Source organism: Pogona vitticeps, chromosome 4 (assembly GCF_051106095.1).
Source record: "Pogona vitticeps strain Pit_001003342236 chromosome 4, PviZW2.1, whole genome shotgun sequence".
NCBI lineage: Eukaryota > Metazoa > Chordata > Lepidosauria > Squamata > Agamidae > Pogona > Pogona vitticeps.
In genome coordinates, this window is record NC_135786.1 from 164983525 (window position 1) to 165001451 (window position 17927).

A 17927-nucleotide genomic window follows, 5' to 3' on the forward strand; every position below is an offset into this window, starting at 1 on the left:
AAATCTGGCCTACAGAATAGTGGAGATCAGGAGAATGTGTCAGGAGCAAGAAGGAAAGAGATCTGAAGATAATGGTTTTATTTACCTCCTGTATGATGGAAGAAATTCTGTCTGGGAACAGATAAACCACTGCCTTCAAGGCATGGAACATAGCAATCAATCAAAAATCCTCCCCCATTCTCCCTAGTGATATAAACACTGGATGGAAAGAAAGTACTTTGTAGGGGGACGCTGAGAAAGGGAAGCATGCTTGCACTTCTGGGTAATTCTATCTACCCCCTGAGACCTTGGTGAATTGAGCAAATTACTGCTGAAATACGATTCAACACTGAACAATTCTAATTCAAAAGTTACCATGTTTGTGATGAATTGTTAAACAAAACCACAAGTGCCATTGTGAGGCATGTAGAACCTGTGAGAATGTGGCAGAGAACCTATGGGAGCTTAGCCAGAGGGTCAGAATAACCTGGGCCCAATCATAAGCAACAGTACAGCCATCAGCACAGCATGCTAAAGGCCTCCAAGACTATCTGAAGAGAGTTAGAGCGTGGCCCAATATGGGCAGAAGTTCCTTAATGAGAAAAGCCTACCAAAACTGCAGTTTGAAATTCTACACCAACATAAAATAAATCTTCAAAATAATGCCTTGCCTCAGATCTGGAAAAAAATGGGAGGAAAAGTGGGAGGAGACAGGAAACCTGCAGACTCGGTAGTCTTGGAAGATGTTGAGGGAAAGGGCAAGAGACTCTCTCCTCCCACTAGACTTCCATGCTGCGAGACAGCTGATTTCATACACAGCACAGAAAGAGACCACTGAGGACAAGAGCTGCTGCTGTATGACCTCTAAGGGCAAGCATGATGCTAGATGTCATTGGAAGCAGGCGAGGATGCCACCTAAGAGTGGGCCTGAAGGGGGGCTCATGCAGCTGCAAGAAAGTCAGCAAAGCAGCTGTTTCTGCATCAACACGAGAAATTTTGTTCTTGTGGTGGGCCTTTGCCTTACCAGTTTTCGTAGATTGTATTCCACCGGCTTTGGCAGACTTCAAATCCTCCCTTCTCATCCTAATTAGAGCCATGTGAGACAGAAATGATGACAGAAGAGTGGAAAAGAAAGGGAAAGTTGGGTTCTTTTTTTAAAAAAAGTTGTTCTTGTTTCAAAATAGAGTAAGAAGAAGGCTGCAGAGAACAGGAAACAACAGAGCTCTAGAAAGGTGAAAAGGAAGAAAGCCAAAGACACCAAGAAACTAATGGAGCTCATGCCGAGGATCTGATGTGGGCGGATGCAGAAAACAAGACTGATGAAAGAAAGCTTCAGGATCCAAGTTTCTCTAAAGTCACATATTTCCTGTCATCTGGTCTGGGCAATAATAAGGCAAAACACATCCTCAGTGGACGTCTCTGCATCAACTAGAGAACAGTGATGCCCCGCAAGATGATGTTAATCCATTCCATTGAAATAGCTGTCTTGTGAAAACATTGTCTTGCGAAAAGCGTTTCCCCACTGGAATGCATTGAAATCGATTTAATGCATTCCAATGGGGAATATCGTAGTCGTTTTGCCAAAATCGCCCATAGGGAAGCCATTTTGCGAAGTGCCGATCAGCTGTTAAAATCGCTGTCTTGCGAAGCATCGGTCCCGAAAACACCCGTTTTGCGAGTCGCGGACCGAGCTATGAAAATCGTCGTCTTGCGAAGCATCGGTCCTGAAAAGAAAAGTCTTGTGAAGCACGGACGAAATATCGTCCAGCGAAAATAGCCCATAGGAAACACTGTTTTGTGAAGCTCTATAGCGATCGCAAAAACTCATTGTCATGCGGATTCGTCATTTTGCGAGGTCATTGTCTAGCAGGGCACCACTGAACTACCATATTCTGAACTGGTTGTTGTGGGGTTTTCGGGCTCTTTGGCCATGTTCTGAAGGTTGTTCTTCCTAACGTTTCGCCAGTCTCTGTGGCCGGCATCTTCAGAGGACAGCACTCTGTGCTCTGGTGTAGTTGGCTTTGGGAGTGCAGTATTTATGGCTGTGAGATAGGCTTTTGTCTTTTTCTGTAGATGGGTGATTAGTGTGTATTGTTCCAACACTGCCTAACAACCAGCTATTTCCAGTGGGATAATGAATTTTATGAACAGACAGATGGAGTGGCCATGGGCAGCCCCTCAGCCCAGTTATAGCAAACTTCTACATGGAGCATTTTGAAAAACTGGCCCTGGCTTCCTCACCCCTTGCACCCACAGTCTGGTTCTGATATGTGGATGACACCTTTGCAATTTGGAGTCAAGGTGAAGAAAAACTGGAAGAATTTCTCAACCATCTCAACAGCATCCACCCAAATATACAATTCACCATGGAAAAAGAAATAGAGGGCCAACTCCCTTTCTTAGATGTCATGGTCCTACGCAAAACTGACCTCCAAATGGGACACAAGGTCTACAGGAAACCCACCCACACAGACCGGTACCTACACAAAAACACCAACCACCACTCACAGCAAAAAAGAGGCATAATCAAAACACTGGTAGACCGTGCAAATCGGAACTGTGAAGCTCAGTTTCTTAGCACTGAACTCAGCCATCTGAATTGGCCCTACAGGCAAATGGCTACTCCAAAAATGAAATCACAAGAGCCATCAAACCAAGAAAACAACACTGAACTGAAGAAGAAAAACAGCCACCCACAAATAAAGTATTTCTGCCATACATCAAAGGGGTCACGGACCGCATGGGGAAACTTTTGAAAAAAATACAACCTACAAACAGTATTCAAGTCCACCAAAAAATACAACAAATGTTTCGGTCAACAAAGGACAGAAGGGACCCCCTCACTACTGCAGGAGTATACCGGATACCTTGCAGTTGTGGCCAGGTATATATTGGAACCACAAAACAAAGCATCCACACCAGAATCAAAGAATATGAGAGACACAGCAGACAAAACAACCAGAAAAATCGGCAGTAGCTGAACATGCCCTGAAACAAACTGGACATGAAATTCTATTCCAAAATACTGAAATACTGGACAACACCAGCAATCATTACGTCAGACTGCACAGGGAAGCAACTGAAATCCACAAGCACCAGCAAAACTTCAACAAAAAAGAGGAAAGTGTGAAGCTCAACAAAACTTGGCTCCCAGCTCTCAAAAATACAGTGTGCAAAAGGTCAATGAACTCTACCCAGCCACAAGGACAGGGGATCACTACACACAAAAGACCAGCTAATGACACCCATCAACCACAGGAACAGATAATCTCTTCTCCTTAGCACAACAATACACCCACAACAATACACACTAATCACCCATCTATAGAAAAAGACAAAAGCCTATCTTACAGCCATAAATACTGCACTCCCAATGCAACTACACCAGAGCACAGAGTGCTGTCCTCTGAAGATGCCAGCCCAGAGACTGGCGAAACGTTAGGAAGAACAACCTTTAGAACACAGCCAAAGAGCCCGAAAACCCCACAACAACCATTAGATCCCGGCCGTGAAAGCCTTCGCGAATATACTCTGAACTGTTTAGTGTAATCTTTTATCACAACATAATCTCTCATTATTATCTGTGGGTGGTATCCTATGTTGCTCCTCTATAAAGAGTCCCCTTCCATGAGTGTAACTCTTCATCTGTGAAGAGGAGCTCACAGGGCAGGGACACTTGATGCCATCCTGCTAAAAAATTGACCATAAATAGTGAGATGGATCGTATGTAAACAGGACAGCATACATGCTGCAATTCTCCAGGAATGTACAAAAATAATATGTTACTGGGTTTAAAAACTCTAAGCTTCCTGAAAAGGTAGGATCAATCACCTCTACTTTAAAATGTTAAAATCCAAAATAATGTTTGTCGATGTGAGAGTTGCAGCACTGTGAAAATTAATTCAGTTAAATAAGAAAATACAAATTAAATTGTATATTAACAAAATACTGTACTGTATAAGTTGAGTATACTCAACTGTATTTTATTATTTCAATATTTAGGTTACTTTTGAAATGTTTTTTAACACACAGTGAATAAAACTCGGCCTAAATACAAGTGCAGCAACAACAATCAGCAGCATTGTTCTATTATTCTGCCTCTGCTACAGAGACCCTTTCTAAACATTTAGGTTAACTTGAATCTCTCTTCAAAGTTTTCCTATGAACCTCACTGAATAACTTACAGTAGTATTTCATCTTCCTTCTGACTGAAATTCTGAGAGCTCATCTAAGTCCAACTGTGCATGCATACTGCTCACGTGCAGAGAAACCACAATGGGATACAAAGGGGGCCAGCACCCAACTGAGCTAATGCACAGGCCTTCTAAGCTCCCTACAGCTCCTGAATGTTATTTCAACTTTCCCCCTCTAATCAGTCCTACAATAATTGCACTGCAAGTGAGCACTATACTTCTGATAGAACAATAATGAATCATACAGTTTTGTGTCTCAATCTGCATTTGTAGGTGTAAATTTGCACTTATTACATTTGCATAATTGAAGCATATAATTAAGTCTATGCAATCTATATTTCAAAATTGTATTTATTTATTTATTTATTTATTTATTTATTTATTTATTTATTTATTTATTTATTTATTTATTTATATTTTATTTTATTTTATTTTATTTTATTTATACCCCGCCGATCTGGCCTAAAAGACCACTCTAGGCGGCTTTTTGTTTTTGATTGTACTTAACTGTGACTAGAAAATAACCTTGGTTACAACTGACCATTCTTGCTTTGACCTCATCTTCATTCTCTCCTCTTTATGTACCAAATGTTACAAGGGTCTTAAATTATTATGCAGTTAAGATTAATGATCTCCTTGAATCTGGGAATATACAGAGGTGTAATTGTTTGGAAAGAATAGGACAAATATCATATTGACCAGAAGCAAATGGGAAAGTGTTACTCTCTAATGCTAATAATAATTTAAACCTAATAGAATTATTTTTAACAAGATCTACATTCCCAGTGTTTTGTATTTTTCCGGCATTCCTTTTGTGTTTCAATTATGCACAGTTTAAGAACTTACCTCTCTTCTGACCAGATATTCACTTTCTGCTGAGCAGTGTGGGAGGCGCTGTCACTACAGTGCTGATATCGCACTGGAGAGAGCTGCTGCCGGAGTTGCTCCAGCTCACGCTCATACATCATCCTCTGCTCCTCCAAAGCACTGCGCTTCTCTTCCAAATACTGTTTCTCCAAAATCTGTACCACATTTTGTACTGGATCTAGACAGAAAGGAAGCAATCATATCTTAACATTCATTCCTTATATTGCTGAAATTTAAGCTACCATGATAGTATACGCCAACTTTGTTATTTCTTTACACATGAAAGAAAACAATCATACAGCTACAATGATCCAAAGGGAGGTCAGAAGATGAGATTTTATGTGTTATTTTCTGTCACCAGGGTCCCGTTATCACAAGAAGAACGTGAAAAGAGGGAGGAAAAAAAATGCTGAGCTTCACGGATTGGCGCACAACCACTACCACTTCATAATTGGTCAAAGAAGTAACAATATTAAGATTTCGGACCAAAGCACACTTAACTGGAAGTAAATTCTACACAGCTCTGAGACTTTTTCCTAAGTAAGGGTATCTGGGATCGGTCTGTCAAAATGGAAATACTTTTGCTCAAATAACATGATTTGTTCCAATATCACTTCTGTTCTCAAAAAGTCACTATATAAGGAACAGTCAGGTATTCCTTATCTTCACTGTGTTAAGACTGATAAGGAAGACATGATCGTTGCCTATTTAGTGGCTTTCTAGGAAGAGATGTCATAATGGGAAACAAGAGAATAGACTGAAAATATATTACTGTACTACATTCCAGAAATTTCTGTGCTCTTGTCTGGCATTTTCACTAGCTCTGAACAACCATATTCTTACCATTGCTATTCAGTGTTTTCATTATAACTTCCATTTGTGCAAATTCATAGTTATAGTCTGGTTCTGAAGAAGCTTCACTAGCTGCATCTAGATCATGTTCTGCTAACAGCATCTCCTTTTCAGAGTCTTTCAACCAATCTCGCCGCTTCCTCTTAGGTAGATTGATTCTATTAAAAAATTAATAGCATAGTTATCAAAGGTCTTGGTGGATACAGAAAAACAACAGGTAAGGTAAGAATCACTGTCCTGATTTTGGGGGGGGGGGGGAGGAATGAAAACTTGTTCCAACAAAAGGGGAAGGGCAAAAGAAGCTGGAGGCAGTGGGCTAGAGATGTGATTGTACTTATTGGCCGTTATACAGGTTCTGAAAAAAGAGTGCACATCCAACAAGGGACATCTCAATTGCTCAGCAATCTTTTTTGTTTTACTGTCTCCCCCACCCCCACCCCCAATTTGTGGAACTGTTAGATGATATGGACCATCAATGAAAGGAAAGCATCTAAAAGTGAATCAAGCAATTTATATTATTCTCTTCCTCCCAAACAGTAAAAGATAAAATCAAAAAGAAATATCATGTTCTGCATTACAATAGTGTTTTATGTAAATATACATGTTGCTTTCACTATTTTTCATCTCAGCATGCATGCAGTTCAAAACCTACTCTGTAATTGTAATGCTCGTGATCACCAGTTGGATCTATACCAACATTTAGACTAGATGAACACTAGTATTAAGGAAGTATCCCCACAGACTTATGCTCTCTCCAACACAGTTACCATGATAAAAGAAGAATAATCTCAGAACATATTCTGCAGCATTCTTAAAAGCCTAAAAGATCAAATAATCTGTATACCATCTATTGCTAGTCTAGGAAACCTAGCTTTACAAAATTCTAAATTAGAACAATTGGGAACTGCCATTTGGAAGCAAAAATATTTGCTGCTTATATTTGGACTTGATTTAGGTTGAAAAAATTATCTAATACCTAAAAAAATGGTTGTTTCCCCATAAGATTCTATCACCATGCCACAGTTGTGTTTCAGAACACACCAAACTGCCGTTTACACAAGATCTGGAAAAAAAAAGCACAATATTGTTACAATCAAAATCATCCCCTTTTATACACGTCCTCAAACTCCGAAATAGTAAACTCATGCAATACCAATTCTACTCCGCCACAGCCTCTTACTCATTCTGGACCACAACCAGTGTCACTTTATTCAGAGGGCAAAGTGGGCATATGCCCAGGGTCCACTGTCTGTAGGGGCCCACACGAAGAGGGGGGATTTTTTCTCTCTCCTCTGTGATGGTGCTACACAGCCTGCACTGTCCGCTGCTTGCTGGGCCTTTGCAGTCTTGTGTGCTGAGGTCATGTGACACAACCATGATGTGTGACCTCACACTGTAGCACCGGCCATGCACACCACCTTTCCTCCTGCCACCTGTGTCATTAAGGACCCTGGCCTGGGGGAGCTAACAGTAGCAGGCATAGCATTCAGAGGCTGTTTTCGGGGCAAAGATGGTAGAGAGAGTCTGTTAGGGGGCTAAAATAACACAGAGATGCTGTTTGGGGGCTGACACTGACAAGCTGTCTGGAGGCACAGAGGGTATTAGCATGATGTACAAGGTTTATGCATTGGTCATTAGCATGATACACCATGTCTATGTATTTACTGCTCATTCGCATAATATACAAAGTTTATGCATTGAAATGGTGTGTTTGTAAAATTCTCCTTCTATCAGAGAACAATATCTTACCTGCCAGTATTGATTAATTCTTGGAGCCAGAACTGTGGGTGGTCTCCCCCCCCCCACTTACACTGTTCATGTTGTATGACCTATTTAGGTGGGAGGTAATGAAGAGGGAGGGAGGAGGAAGGGGCCCCTACTATTATATTTTTTGCCCAGGGCCCAGCAGAGTCTTGAATTGGCCCTGACCACAGCTGGACGTATTGCTAAACACAGAAGCAAAATAGTAGCTCAGTTCACCTCTGCCTACAGTACTTGTTACAATTCTCTTTGGATCTGTGAGGAAAAGGGAAGAGTGTGACTGAAAACGATGGTACAGTGGGATCTCAACTTACAAACTTAATCTGTATTGGAAGGCGGTTTGTAGGTCAAAAAGTTTGTAGGTCGAATCTGCATTTCCCATAGGAATGCATTGAAAACCATTTAATCCGTATCTGCTCTTTTCCGTCCATAGAAACTAATGGGAAGCTGCTATTCCGCCTTCTACCACTAGAGGGGGATATTTTTTTTTTCCTTAATTCAAGAAAAGTTCAGGAAAGGAGGGGGGAGGCAGGGAACAGTTTGCAAAGCACTTTTGAAATCTTTTTTTTTTCAACTAAGCCAATTTTAAAGTATGTTTTAAAGCATGTTGTGCTGATTTTTTCAGCACAAAGACACACAAGCAGGAGTCTGGAGCCAGCCGATCAGCTGTTAGGCAGGGAGAGAAGGGGGCAGGAGCAGAGAAAAGCACAAAATGGCTGCCAGGCTCCCTTCTGTGTGTCGGCTTTTATCTGTTTGCTGTTCTTTTTCCTGCAATTCGGGGGCTACCAAGGCCTGGTAAGTGACTTTCTTTTATTTATTTTTAAGTTTCTGACCTTTTTTCCCCTCCAGAAGCCTCGAAGGGAAGGGAGGGGGCACTTTTTTCCTGTTCGTAACTCGAGGGAAGTTTGTATGTCGAGTCTTTATTTCCCTATCTGGCGGGTTCGTAAGTTGAATTGTTCGCAAGTAGGGTCGTTCGTAAGTCGAGACCCCATTGTAGAAAGGAAACTATCCTACTCGTGTAACCAAAAATTTGTATCCTGCTTCACGTCCCCTCCAAGACACACAGAAATACTACAGTGGGAGAAAGAAAGCCTACCATTCCCAGCTCTGGGATTAACATATATCAACAGATGAACTACCAATTCACTTAACCTGGAGAAGACTGAGGGAGATTTATTCTGATTCAGCACAGGGATGCCTCATAAGAAAAAATTCTGATCTAATTTTTCTGTCTTCAAAGGTCAAACATGCATGAAATAAATGCATAAGCCATGTACTCATTGTTAAATCATGAAGGCTATAACTAACAGGACACTGATTCTGACTGACAATTAATTATGCTGTTGCAGCACCTCCTTGCAGTAAACAGGAGAGTACTTCTATTGTAGCAATATAACATGTAGCACAACCGTAAGTAAGAGGGTCCCAGGCTGTTCACTGTAAACAGTTTGCACAAACCCAGTTAAAATCTTAATGAGGATGTCCATAAGCTGCATCTTAAGTTACACAGAATCTTCCAGAATTAAGTCACTTTAACTGAAGTAGGTTAGTAGCAACTAAAAACAGGGGGAAACATTATTATAGGCTATGAGACAAATTTGGAGAGACAGTGTCATTTGTACAAAATCTACCCTGGAGTTAAATTTAGTTACAAAAAATTGTGAAGTAAATCTTTTACATCATTTCCTCCCAGAAAAACCCATCAAAACGATTACTTCTCTCACTACTCACAAACCAATACTTCAGTATTCCCACTGTTGTCAAGTACCTTTTTTTCAAAAACAATTTCATTAGTTTTTCACTCTATCTAAATTGGTTTGTGCTTGTCAAACATCATGTTACATGGTTTGCTTACAATTATTTGTTTTTTGCAATTATTTGTTTTTTACATCTGTGTCTTCCCAGTTGTCCCCCCTAATTCCAGATATCTTTCAAACATTCAAACCATTCATATACATATTTTAGTATATAATATGACTACTATCATAATACTACTTTCATAATATATAATATTCTCAAGATTTCGTAATAACATTCTTAATAAAAATGGTTCCAGATCCATGCCCTGACTTTATATCTAGTTTAATTTACCTAAAACGAACCCCCCCCCATTACATCTTTACCCTGGTTAGGGTTCCCTTATTTCAATTTAATTCTACTTTTTAATATAAAGGATATGCCCCTTTATAATTCCCAAAGTTAAATATATACATGTTTTTCAACCTTAAGGGCCCCCTTCTTATTTTCCATCTTTTTAAGTACCGTATTTTTTGCACCATAAGACGCATTTTTTCCCACAAAACAGGGGGTAGAAAGTTTGTGCGTCTTATGGAGCGAAGAAAACAGATTATATTTTCCTCTTTTCTTCTCCTAAAAAAATGGTGCGTCTTATGGAAAGGTGCGTCTTATGGAGCAAAAAATACGATTCCCTCTCTTATTTCTCTTCTTTCACTCTGTGTTTCTGTCTCTCTAAGCATTCTGCCATTTTTCATGCCCTCTGAAACCGTTTTGTGAATCTGATTTATCTCCCCTAGATCTTTATACACTTCGTCTACCTTCAATAGATCTTCCAGACTTTTTAAAATTAACTTTGCTAATTTTCTCCCCTTGTTGTCAAGTAACTTTGTAAAGCACTGCTTTGCTTCATCTCCATACCACTATATTACAGCAGGATCCCCGTATCTGCAGGGGATTGGTTCGAAGCCCCACCCACAGATACAAAAAACTATGGATAATAGCAAACCCTACAGTCTTTGAGGCCCGGAGCTCTCTCTGTACCTGTAAGGACAATAACCGAGGGTGGCTGGTGACAATGAGACTTGGGAGGTAGAGGGAATCACCTCAAGCTGGCAGAAGACGAGGCAAAATGGCAGCAAGTTATCGATATAGAATAGTGTCTGTTTCCCTTACTGGCCAGTTGTGGTAAGCATATCATATAAAAACATATTTCTGGATTTTTTCATTTAATATTTTTAGTATTTTAAGACTGGATACTTGAAAATGTGGATACCAATCATGCAGATATGGGGTCCTAGTGTACTTCTAATTTGCCATCAGAATTACCGATGAAATGAGTTCTTCTTGTCTGCTGTCAGCTGCAATTCTGGTAAATTGTTCCTATTAAAGAATTTTAGATGACGCACAACTGTTGAGTTTTTTTCTCCAATGACATTCTTTGTTCTTGCCAGTCAAAAAAAGACTCATTTCAGCAATGTAATTCTACCACAACAAACAGTGAATATCATCTGTTTGGAAGTTTTGTTCTCTTGCAAGTCTACAGCATTCAGTACAGCACACCACAATATACCTTGTAGAAATCACAGCAAAATTTATGTGAAACGAAATATGCTATATTCTATAAATTTGTGTTAAACTATAACTTTCAAATTAAGTTTCAAATCTAAGTCAGCTTAGAGGAGTGTTTACTCCACAAGTTACATGGACACTAGTGCCTTGTTAGGTAAAGCAGATGTCTTATCTCCAGGAAGGCATATACCAACTAGGTACAATAATAGAGTTTGTGGAATCTGTGCAAATGCTTAACATTTTATGAAAAGTAGTAGCATAAAAACATAAACTGAAATAAAACATATCTGTCAGGTGAGGTATAGTTGTCTCTGATTGTAAAACCAAATTGATTTTACAGTTGTCATTACCTTGCATTCTCTTTTGGTGAAAGAGAAACCTCCCCATCTGGTGCAATGTGAATTTCACAATGCTCTGGTTGTATCCCTATCCCACATAGCTGTATATCCTGTGAGGTATCTGCACCAATCCGTGTATGATCCTGATTAAGACAGAAAGAATGAAAATGAATTCTGCTGCTCATATTAATGCTAAGTAAAAACCTTCTAATTAGAAAGTATATTCAATTTTCTCTACTCATCCTATATTCATATTTATTACACCAGAAAAAAATAGAGGTGGAGTGGCATGGGATACAGGATTGCCATCTTAGAAACCGCTCTCTAAATTGAATTTCAGAGAAATAAGAATATATTATAGGAATACCAAACCACAGTGCTGCATCTAACAACAACCAATAATCTTTATAAGACAGTAGTGTTTTTATGGCATGACTGTTCATAGCATTTTCTGCCAAAAATCCCAACAGGAATTATTTTGGGTCTATCAGATAGGTACAAGAAGTCATGCTATTAGGAACGCATAATGAGGAAAGATTTTAAAAATAGGTTTAATCACAATGATGACATAAATAAAACTGTTAGAAAACAATCCAGGTGCTCTATAATTGGAGATCTGAACTGGCACTATTATTTTTAAAAATAAAAATCTCAGCGGAAGAGCTCACTGAAAAAAAAGTCAATATGCAAATCTACAAATGTTTATTAATAAACTGTATATAAACACTAAATCACCCCAGTCATTTTTCTTTCCAATATGACTATGTTCATTCTGACATCAAATTCACAGGAGTAAAAGATATTTGTAGAACTAGCAGCAGACGTTTAAAACAGATAATAAAAATCTAGCATTCTAAATCCCAGAGTACCACTACTATAATGAAGAATTAGGGTAAGGAGTGCTTCATATTATCTTTTGCAATCTTCTGCAACATTAAGAACAATAAAATCTCATGTCTTTACTTTATAAAGTGTATAATCAAATATTAATTGCTACAATGTTTTCTTTTAAACTGCTCCCATCAATATTTACACTTCAATAGTGTGCTGTCCTCTGGTGGGCAAGAGGACAATAGAAATAGCAGACCTGCTACATTTTTTAAATACAATGGTGCCTCGCATTACGACGTTAATTCGTTCCAGCGAAATCGCTGTAGAACGAAAACGTCATAAAGCGAAAATAAAAAAGCCATTGAAACGCATTAAAACCTGGTTAATGCGTTCCAATCGGCTAAAAACTCACCGTCCAGCGAAGATCCTCCATAGGGGCGGCCATTTTCGGGTGCCTGTGCAGTGAAAAATGGCTCCTAAACACAGTGGGGAGCCATTTTGAGCACCCGGCGGCCATTTTGAAAACCCGACAATCAGCTGTTTTGATCATCGGAAAGCGAAAATCAGTTCCCGAAAAAGGGAACTGATCATCGCGCAGCAAAATCCCCCCATTCAAAATGTCGTTTTGCGATCGCTTTTGCGATCGCAAAAACCTTGTCGTAATGCGGATTCATCGTTAAACGGAGCGCCCGTCTTGCAAGGCACCACTGTATCTCTAGAGAGGCCCGGAAAACTACCACCCTGAATCAGGCCTTTTCAGTGGTGGCCACAACACTATGGAATGTGTTACTCACTAATATACGCCAGGCTCCTTCCCTCCTGATGTACAGGAAACAAGTAAAACTATGTCATTTAAAGAGGCCTTTAGAAATATTTTACCCCCTCTGACATCCTTGTGAACCCATGAACTGAACTGAATTGAACTGACTATTGATTTTGAATTGCTGTGCAGATTTCCTTCTTTTTTTGGACATTCTGGATTATAATGTTTACGAGTATTGGTTCTTGTTATTTATGTCCTTGTCGGTGAGACTGAGCAGTTGTGTTTTAACTATTCTTAGCCACCCAGAGAAGTGCTTAGGCACTAGATGGGTGGGATATAAATGTAACAAATGTAACGAATTAGTACTGCCATTTTAAAAAGGCTACTACAGAGTATTTAGCAATTATGTATTGTGACAGAATTCATATTCACTGGTACCTTTAGGTAATAAACTAATAATTCATTGAGTGCAGGATCTGCATTTAGATTCACCAGATAGCACTTGTCTTCTCCAACTTTTATCCCAGAAGATTCAAGGGAAATGCCCATACTCTCTAGCTGCTTTTGTCTCTCCTGTAAAATACACAGAAACTCTGAAAATCATCACAATCTAAATGTTATGGGCTGTATCCAAAAAATCATGAGCGGAAGAAAAACAGCAGATAGCATTCCTCTGTAAATGCTTATATAAGAGTTCCTTCAGTAGATCACAACACATAGATTCTTCCATATTCACAAAAGGCTACATAAGAGGAATATCATCTCTGGATTTAGATGCATCTCTCACATATAACAGCACTCTACCTTGAAATGTAAAACTGATTCTTTTGTGACCAGAAGCAGCATTTTTCACATTAAACAACACCAATGGAAAAAGTCTACATTAATCTTCATCCAGCTAATTTTTTTAATGCATGAAAGGTTATTTAAGAAAATATTTCATAAATTATGATTCTATTATGACTACTCAGTAGCATTGCTTAACGTAATAAATAACAATATTTAATTTTAAAGCTTAGTATATCTATAAAATGCAGTTTTAGAATATAAACTCTTCCTCCCCATGATCACTATTTTTTCACATTGCTTCTTGGTGGCTAACAACTATTTAAGACTAAAGATATTATAATGACTGGGTAAAATACATCTCCTATATTTCCTTGCAAATTTTTCAGGAAAAGGACACAAAATATAAAAATAAACTAAAGCATGACTCATTCAGGCCAAGTTAAGCCACATATTAATGTACCTGTTCCAAATCAGAATATCTTCAGCTTTGCTATAAGAAGGTATGCATGATGCTCACAGGGGATGAAAATATGATGAAATCTGAGCTGTCAAAATTAATGCTATAATGAGGAAAGCTTGATGCTTTTTTAAATTTAAGTCCTGAACAAAGCCTATGCAAACACACAAAGTATGCTAGGATTGTGTGTTAGCTATCTGGATGTTCCCTGTTAACATATTAAATTTTGAAGTTTTTTCTATGAAAGACACATTCAGTTGCATAGTAAGATACACAGGAAATTAAGGGAAACAACATGGTCACAGCCAGATCACTTCTGGAAATGTAAAAGTTGTTAATTTCTGTTAAGTAGGCTAAGTGATGGAAAGTTCTTTGGCATAAACAATACAGAAAATACTTGAATACCTGTGCAATTTCTTCTGTTTTCCTTAACTTCTCCTCCCAGGTGACAGTCAATTCTTTTATTAACTTTTCAGATTCTTCCAACTTTTCCATCAACTCTGGTGCCTTCATGGCCTTAAGATTTAAAAAAGTGACAATTACAACTCTCTCAAGATTCCAGACCAGTCTTGAACAACTGTGAAACCCATTCTACTAAACCTTTCATTTGCCTGTGTCAGACAATTAAACTATGATTAGGTCACAACAGAAGCATCATGGCTGTAAACATTTTCACCGCTTTGAGACTGAACACTCAAAACACTCAAAATGTTTATTTCTCTTTATCAGATATATATTTCTTTCCCTTCTAATAAGCAAACTTTCAAACATACTTTCAAACAAAACTAATTGGGATTCAAGTTTTATATCAGAGGAGATCATTAAACTTATTTTAGATCTGCTTCAAAAAGGAAGCCTAACGTCTTCACATTCCTTGCTGGAAAAACCATAACCAAGTGAAAAGACACTGTGACGGAATGCCCACGTCACTCCTGTCAATCATAGCTGAAGCTCAAGTGCAGGAGCCTATGAGAGCATAGGAGGGGCGGAGTCAGGGAGGCAGTTAGAGAGGGAGCATTAGGAAGGGAGAAGGTGAAAGAGAGAATGAGTATGTAGAGGAGAGAAATGGAATAGTCAAGATAGATAGAGAAGTTGAGAGAACTGATATTATAAATACGTTGGTTAAAGTGAATAAATCAATAAAACCAATGAAGAATTGAATGTGTAACCAAAGATAAGAAGTTTAATGAGTGATTCTATAGGATGATTAAAAAGAACATCTGTGATTCAAATTCAAGCTAAATAAACAAGTTATGTTGACAGCAAGTGTCGGATTCAAGTATTGTGCAAATGTGGATAAGGGATATGCACTGGTGGCAGTGGATGAAAGAGAAAACGTCACCAGAGTGAACCCTGGTTTGGGGGAAACAAACAGGGAACACTGGGTGGAACGTCACAGACACATTTCACACAAGCACCACAGGTAAAAGTAACATTTGTACAGACTTTACCTCTGCCTGGGAAAGCTGTTCTTTCAACTTCTCTACTTCCTCACGCAGTTCTCTGATGACCCTGGCGTTTGGATCTTCATTTACCACAGCATGATTAACTATCCGTTTAGCTCTGTCTGCATACCTCAATGTAGAGAGTGTTTCTTCATAATTATCAGCTGCTGGACTAATTGTAGCTATCATTGCTGTTTGGCTATTTCCTCCCAAGTTGTCCTAAAGAGTGGTATTAATGAATACATTAAGTAGACATGACAGATGGAAAAAAATAAAAGGCAACTTAATTTCAATGGATCTGCTCTAGCTGAGCTTAAAACTGGATGCAGTTCCCTGTATGCTTATATTTAATGATCTTTAAAATGAGATAAATTTCATTCTTTTGCATCTGACCTACAATGCATTAAATATGTTTCATTCTCAGCATTAGAAGTGACTGTATAAAAATTAAATTGGCAAACAAATAGCTTTTCTAAAATGTCAGGACTGTGTGAATAATCTGCAACACTGGGAGCAATCTATATCGCTAATTTTTTTCTAAATGCACTGAAAGTATGTATACTGGTATGCAAGGAACTGTGGTATCAAGCCATGACATATCCATCTCTTACTCTGAAATATGAAAGGGCCATGTTTTACCTTGAGAAGCCAGGTGAGTACAGAGTCTCTGTAAGGCACAAATTTGTTTTTCCCCTTTCCTGCTGCTTGGTCTGCAAGTGACGAAATAACCAAACCTAGTGTTGATAGTGACCTAGAAGAACAACAAATTATCACAAGATTGAACATAAAACAGTATTTTGCATAACATTAACAAGGCCTAGTCCTGCAAGACAAAGCAGGCTCTTCAATATACAATAAACTCCAGAACTTGTGAAAGTTTGCAAAGGATTTGAACAGTAGTCTGCAACAGGAGCACCACATGCAGTCAAATAAATAGCGGCCCCAGGACCACCCAAGAACTTGGTACATACAAGAGAGACAAAGGCAATAAAAGGATAGGAAAGAAATAGTCTTCAAGAAATAATAAAAGAGATAAAATCAAAATTGCTCTGTATCAGAACACTTTAACCAGAATTAACAATTGGTCATGAAAACAGTAAGAGTATCAAAGCTTCAGCTCTATTTATAATTTAATAATAACTTTAATACACAAGAGAAAAAATACTGGATGATTTAAAATATAGCAGTATTAGGAACTGATGCAATGAAATAAAAAAAGTGATTCCTTCTGATATGACTAATTATGGTACATTCCCTGTAATACCAAATACTGGGCAAAATCCTGTTGCAGAAATCTATGTTAGTGTACACTGGGTTCGACACTGGAAATAACTAATATAAACTGATTAAAAGCTTCCTATAACCCTTTCAGGTTCTGAAGCTCTCTAGGTTCTCTTGTGCCCCGGAAAAGCTTTTGGGAGCCTCAGAATGGGAGGGGGAGGGGCAACTTTAGCAATAAAAAAAATAGTCACTTCTACAATCTATCCCTGCCCATGACAGCTTTTAAAATTGGCCAGTGATGTTACAAGTGGAATGGGCTGTATCGTGTGAATAACTCAATCAATTTTGATTGACCAAAAGGTCAGATGCCCACATGTGTTAAAAGAAACTACAGTACGGCCCTTTCTAAAAAACCTAATCCAGTGACCAATGATTTAAGTAATTAGAGGCCAGTCACCAATATTCCTTTTCTGGGTATGTTGGTTGAATGGATGGTGGCAGAGCAGCTCCAGGCATTGCTGGAGGAAACTGACCACCTTCATCTATTCCAGTTTGGGTTCAAGCCATTGCATGGCACGTCATGATGCATGATGACCTTTTGAGGGAGGCCAATAGGGGAGAAATGACCCTGCTGGTTTTCCTTGATCTCTCAGCAGCTTTTGATACCATCAGTGGGCTGATGACACACAACTGTCTCTCCTTTACATCTTCCGCAGTGGATGCTGTCTGGGTTCTGGAGTGTTGCCTGGCCTCAATATTAGCATGGACCAGGGCTAAAAGGATGAAACTGAACCTGGACAAAACAGAGGTCTTGTTGGTTGGAGCCCTCCCGGACAGGTTGGCCAGCTATAACCAAGTTGGATAGAGATACCCTTCCTCTTGGGGACCGAGTGCGTAACTTGGGGGTGAGCTTAGACTTGGCCCTCTCTTGGGAACATCAAATAGTGACTGTCATGAGGTCAGCCTTCAATTAGCTTCAGCTGATTGCCCAGTTATGTCCATACATCAATGAATGGGTCCGTGATGACACTGATTTGTGCACTGGTGATCTCCAGGATCAACTATCTCGTGAAGTTGCTCAGAAACTGAAATGGGTGCAGAATTCAATGGCCAGGTTGTTCACTG

The 17927-nt window shown here is 39.0% G+C and overlaps 1 protein-coding gene across 8 annotated transcripts in view; it reads right to left on the reverse strand.

Moving 5' to 3' along the window:
• The window catches only part of KIF13A (kinesin family member 13A), a 90104-nt gene that overhangs the window by 38786 nt on the left and 33391 nt on the right, over window positions 1-17927 (reverse strand). For all 8 annotated transcript variants that reach the window (XR_013545217.1, XR_013545216.1, XR_013545215.1 and 5 more), the window contains 8 exons: window positions 16221-16332; window positions 15588-15800; window positions 14542-14652; window positions 13329-13463; window positions 11309-11439; window positions 6868-6954; window positions 5883-6049; window positions 5019-5217 (listed from right to left, as the gene is read on the reverse strand). Coding sequence is in view for 5 of the 8 variants with exons in the window: in XM_020798584.3 (XP_020654243.3) it covers window positions 5019-5217; window positions 5883-6049; window positions 6868-6954; window positions 11309-11439; window positions 13329-13463; window positions 14542-14652; window positions 15588-15800; window positions 16221-16332 (1155 nt within the window). In the remaining 3 variants the exon portion in view is untranslated. The remainder of the gene's footprint in view (window positions 1-5018; window positions 5218-5882; window positions 6050-6867; window positions 6955-11308; window positions 11440-13328; window positions 13464-14541; window positions 14653-15587; window positions 15801-16220; window positions 16333-17927) is intronic.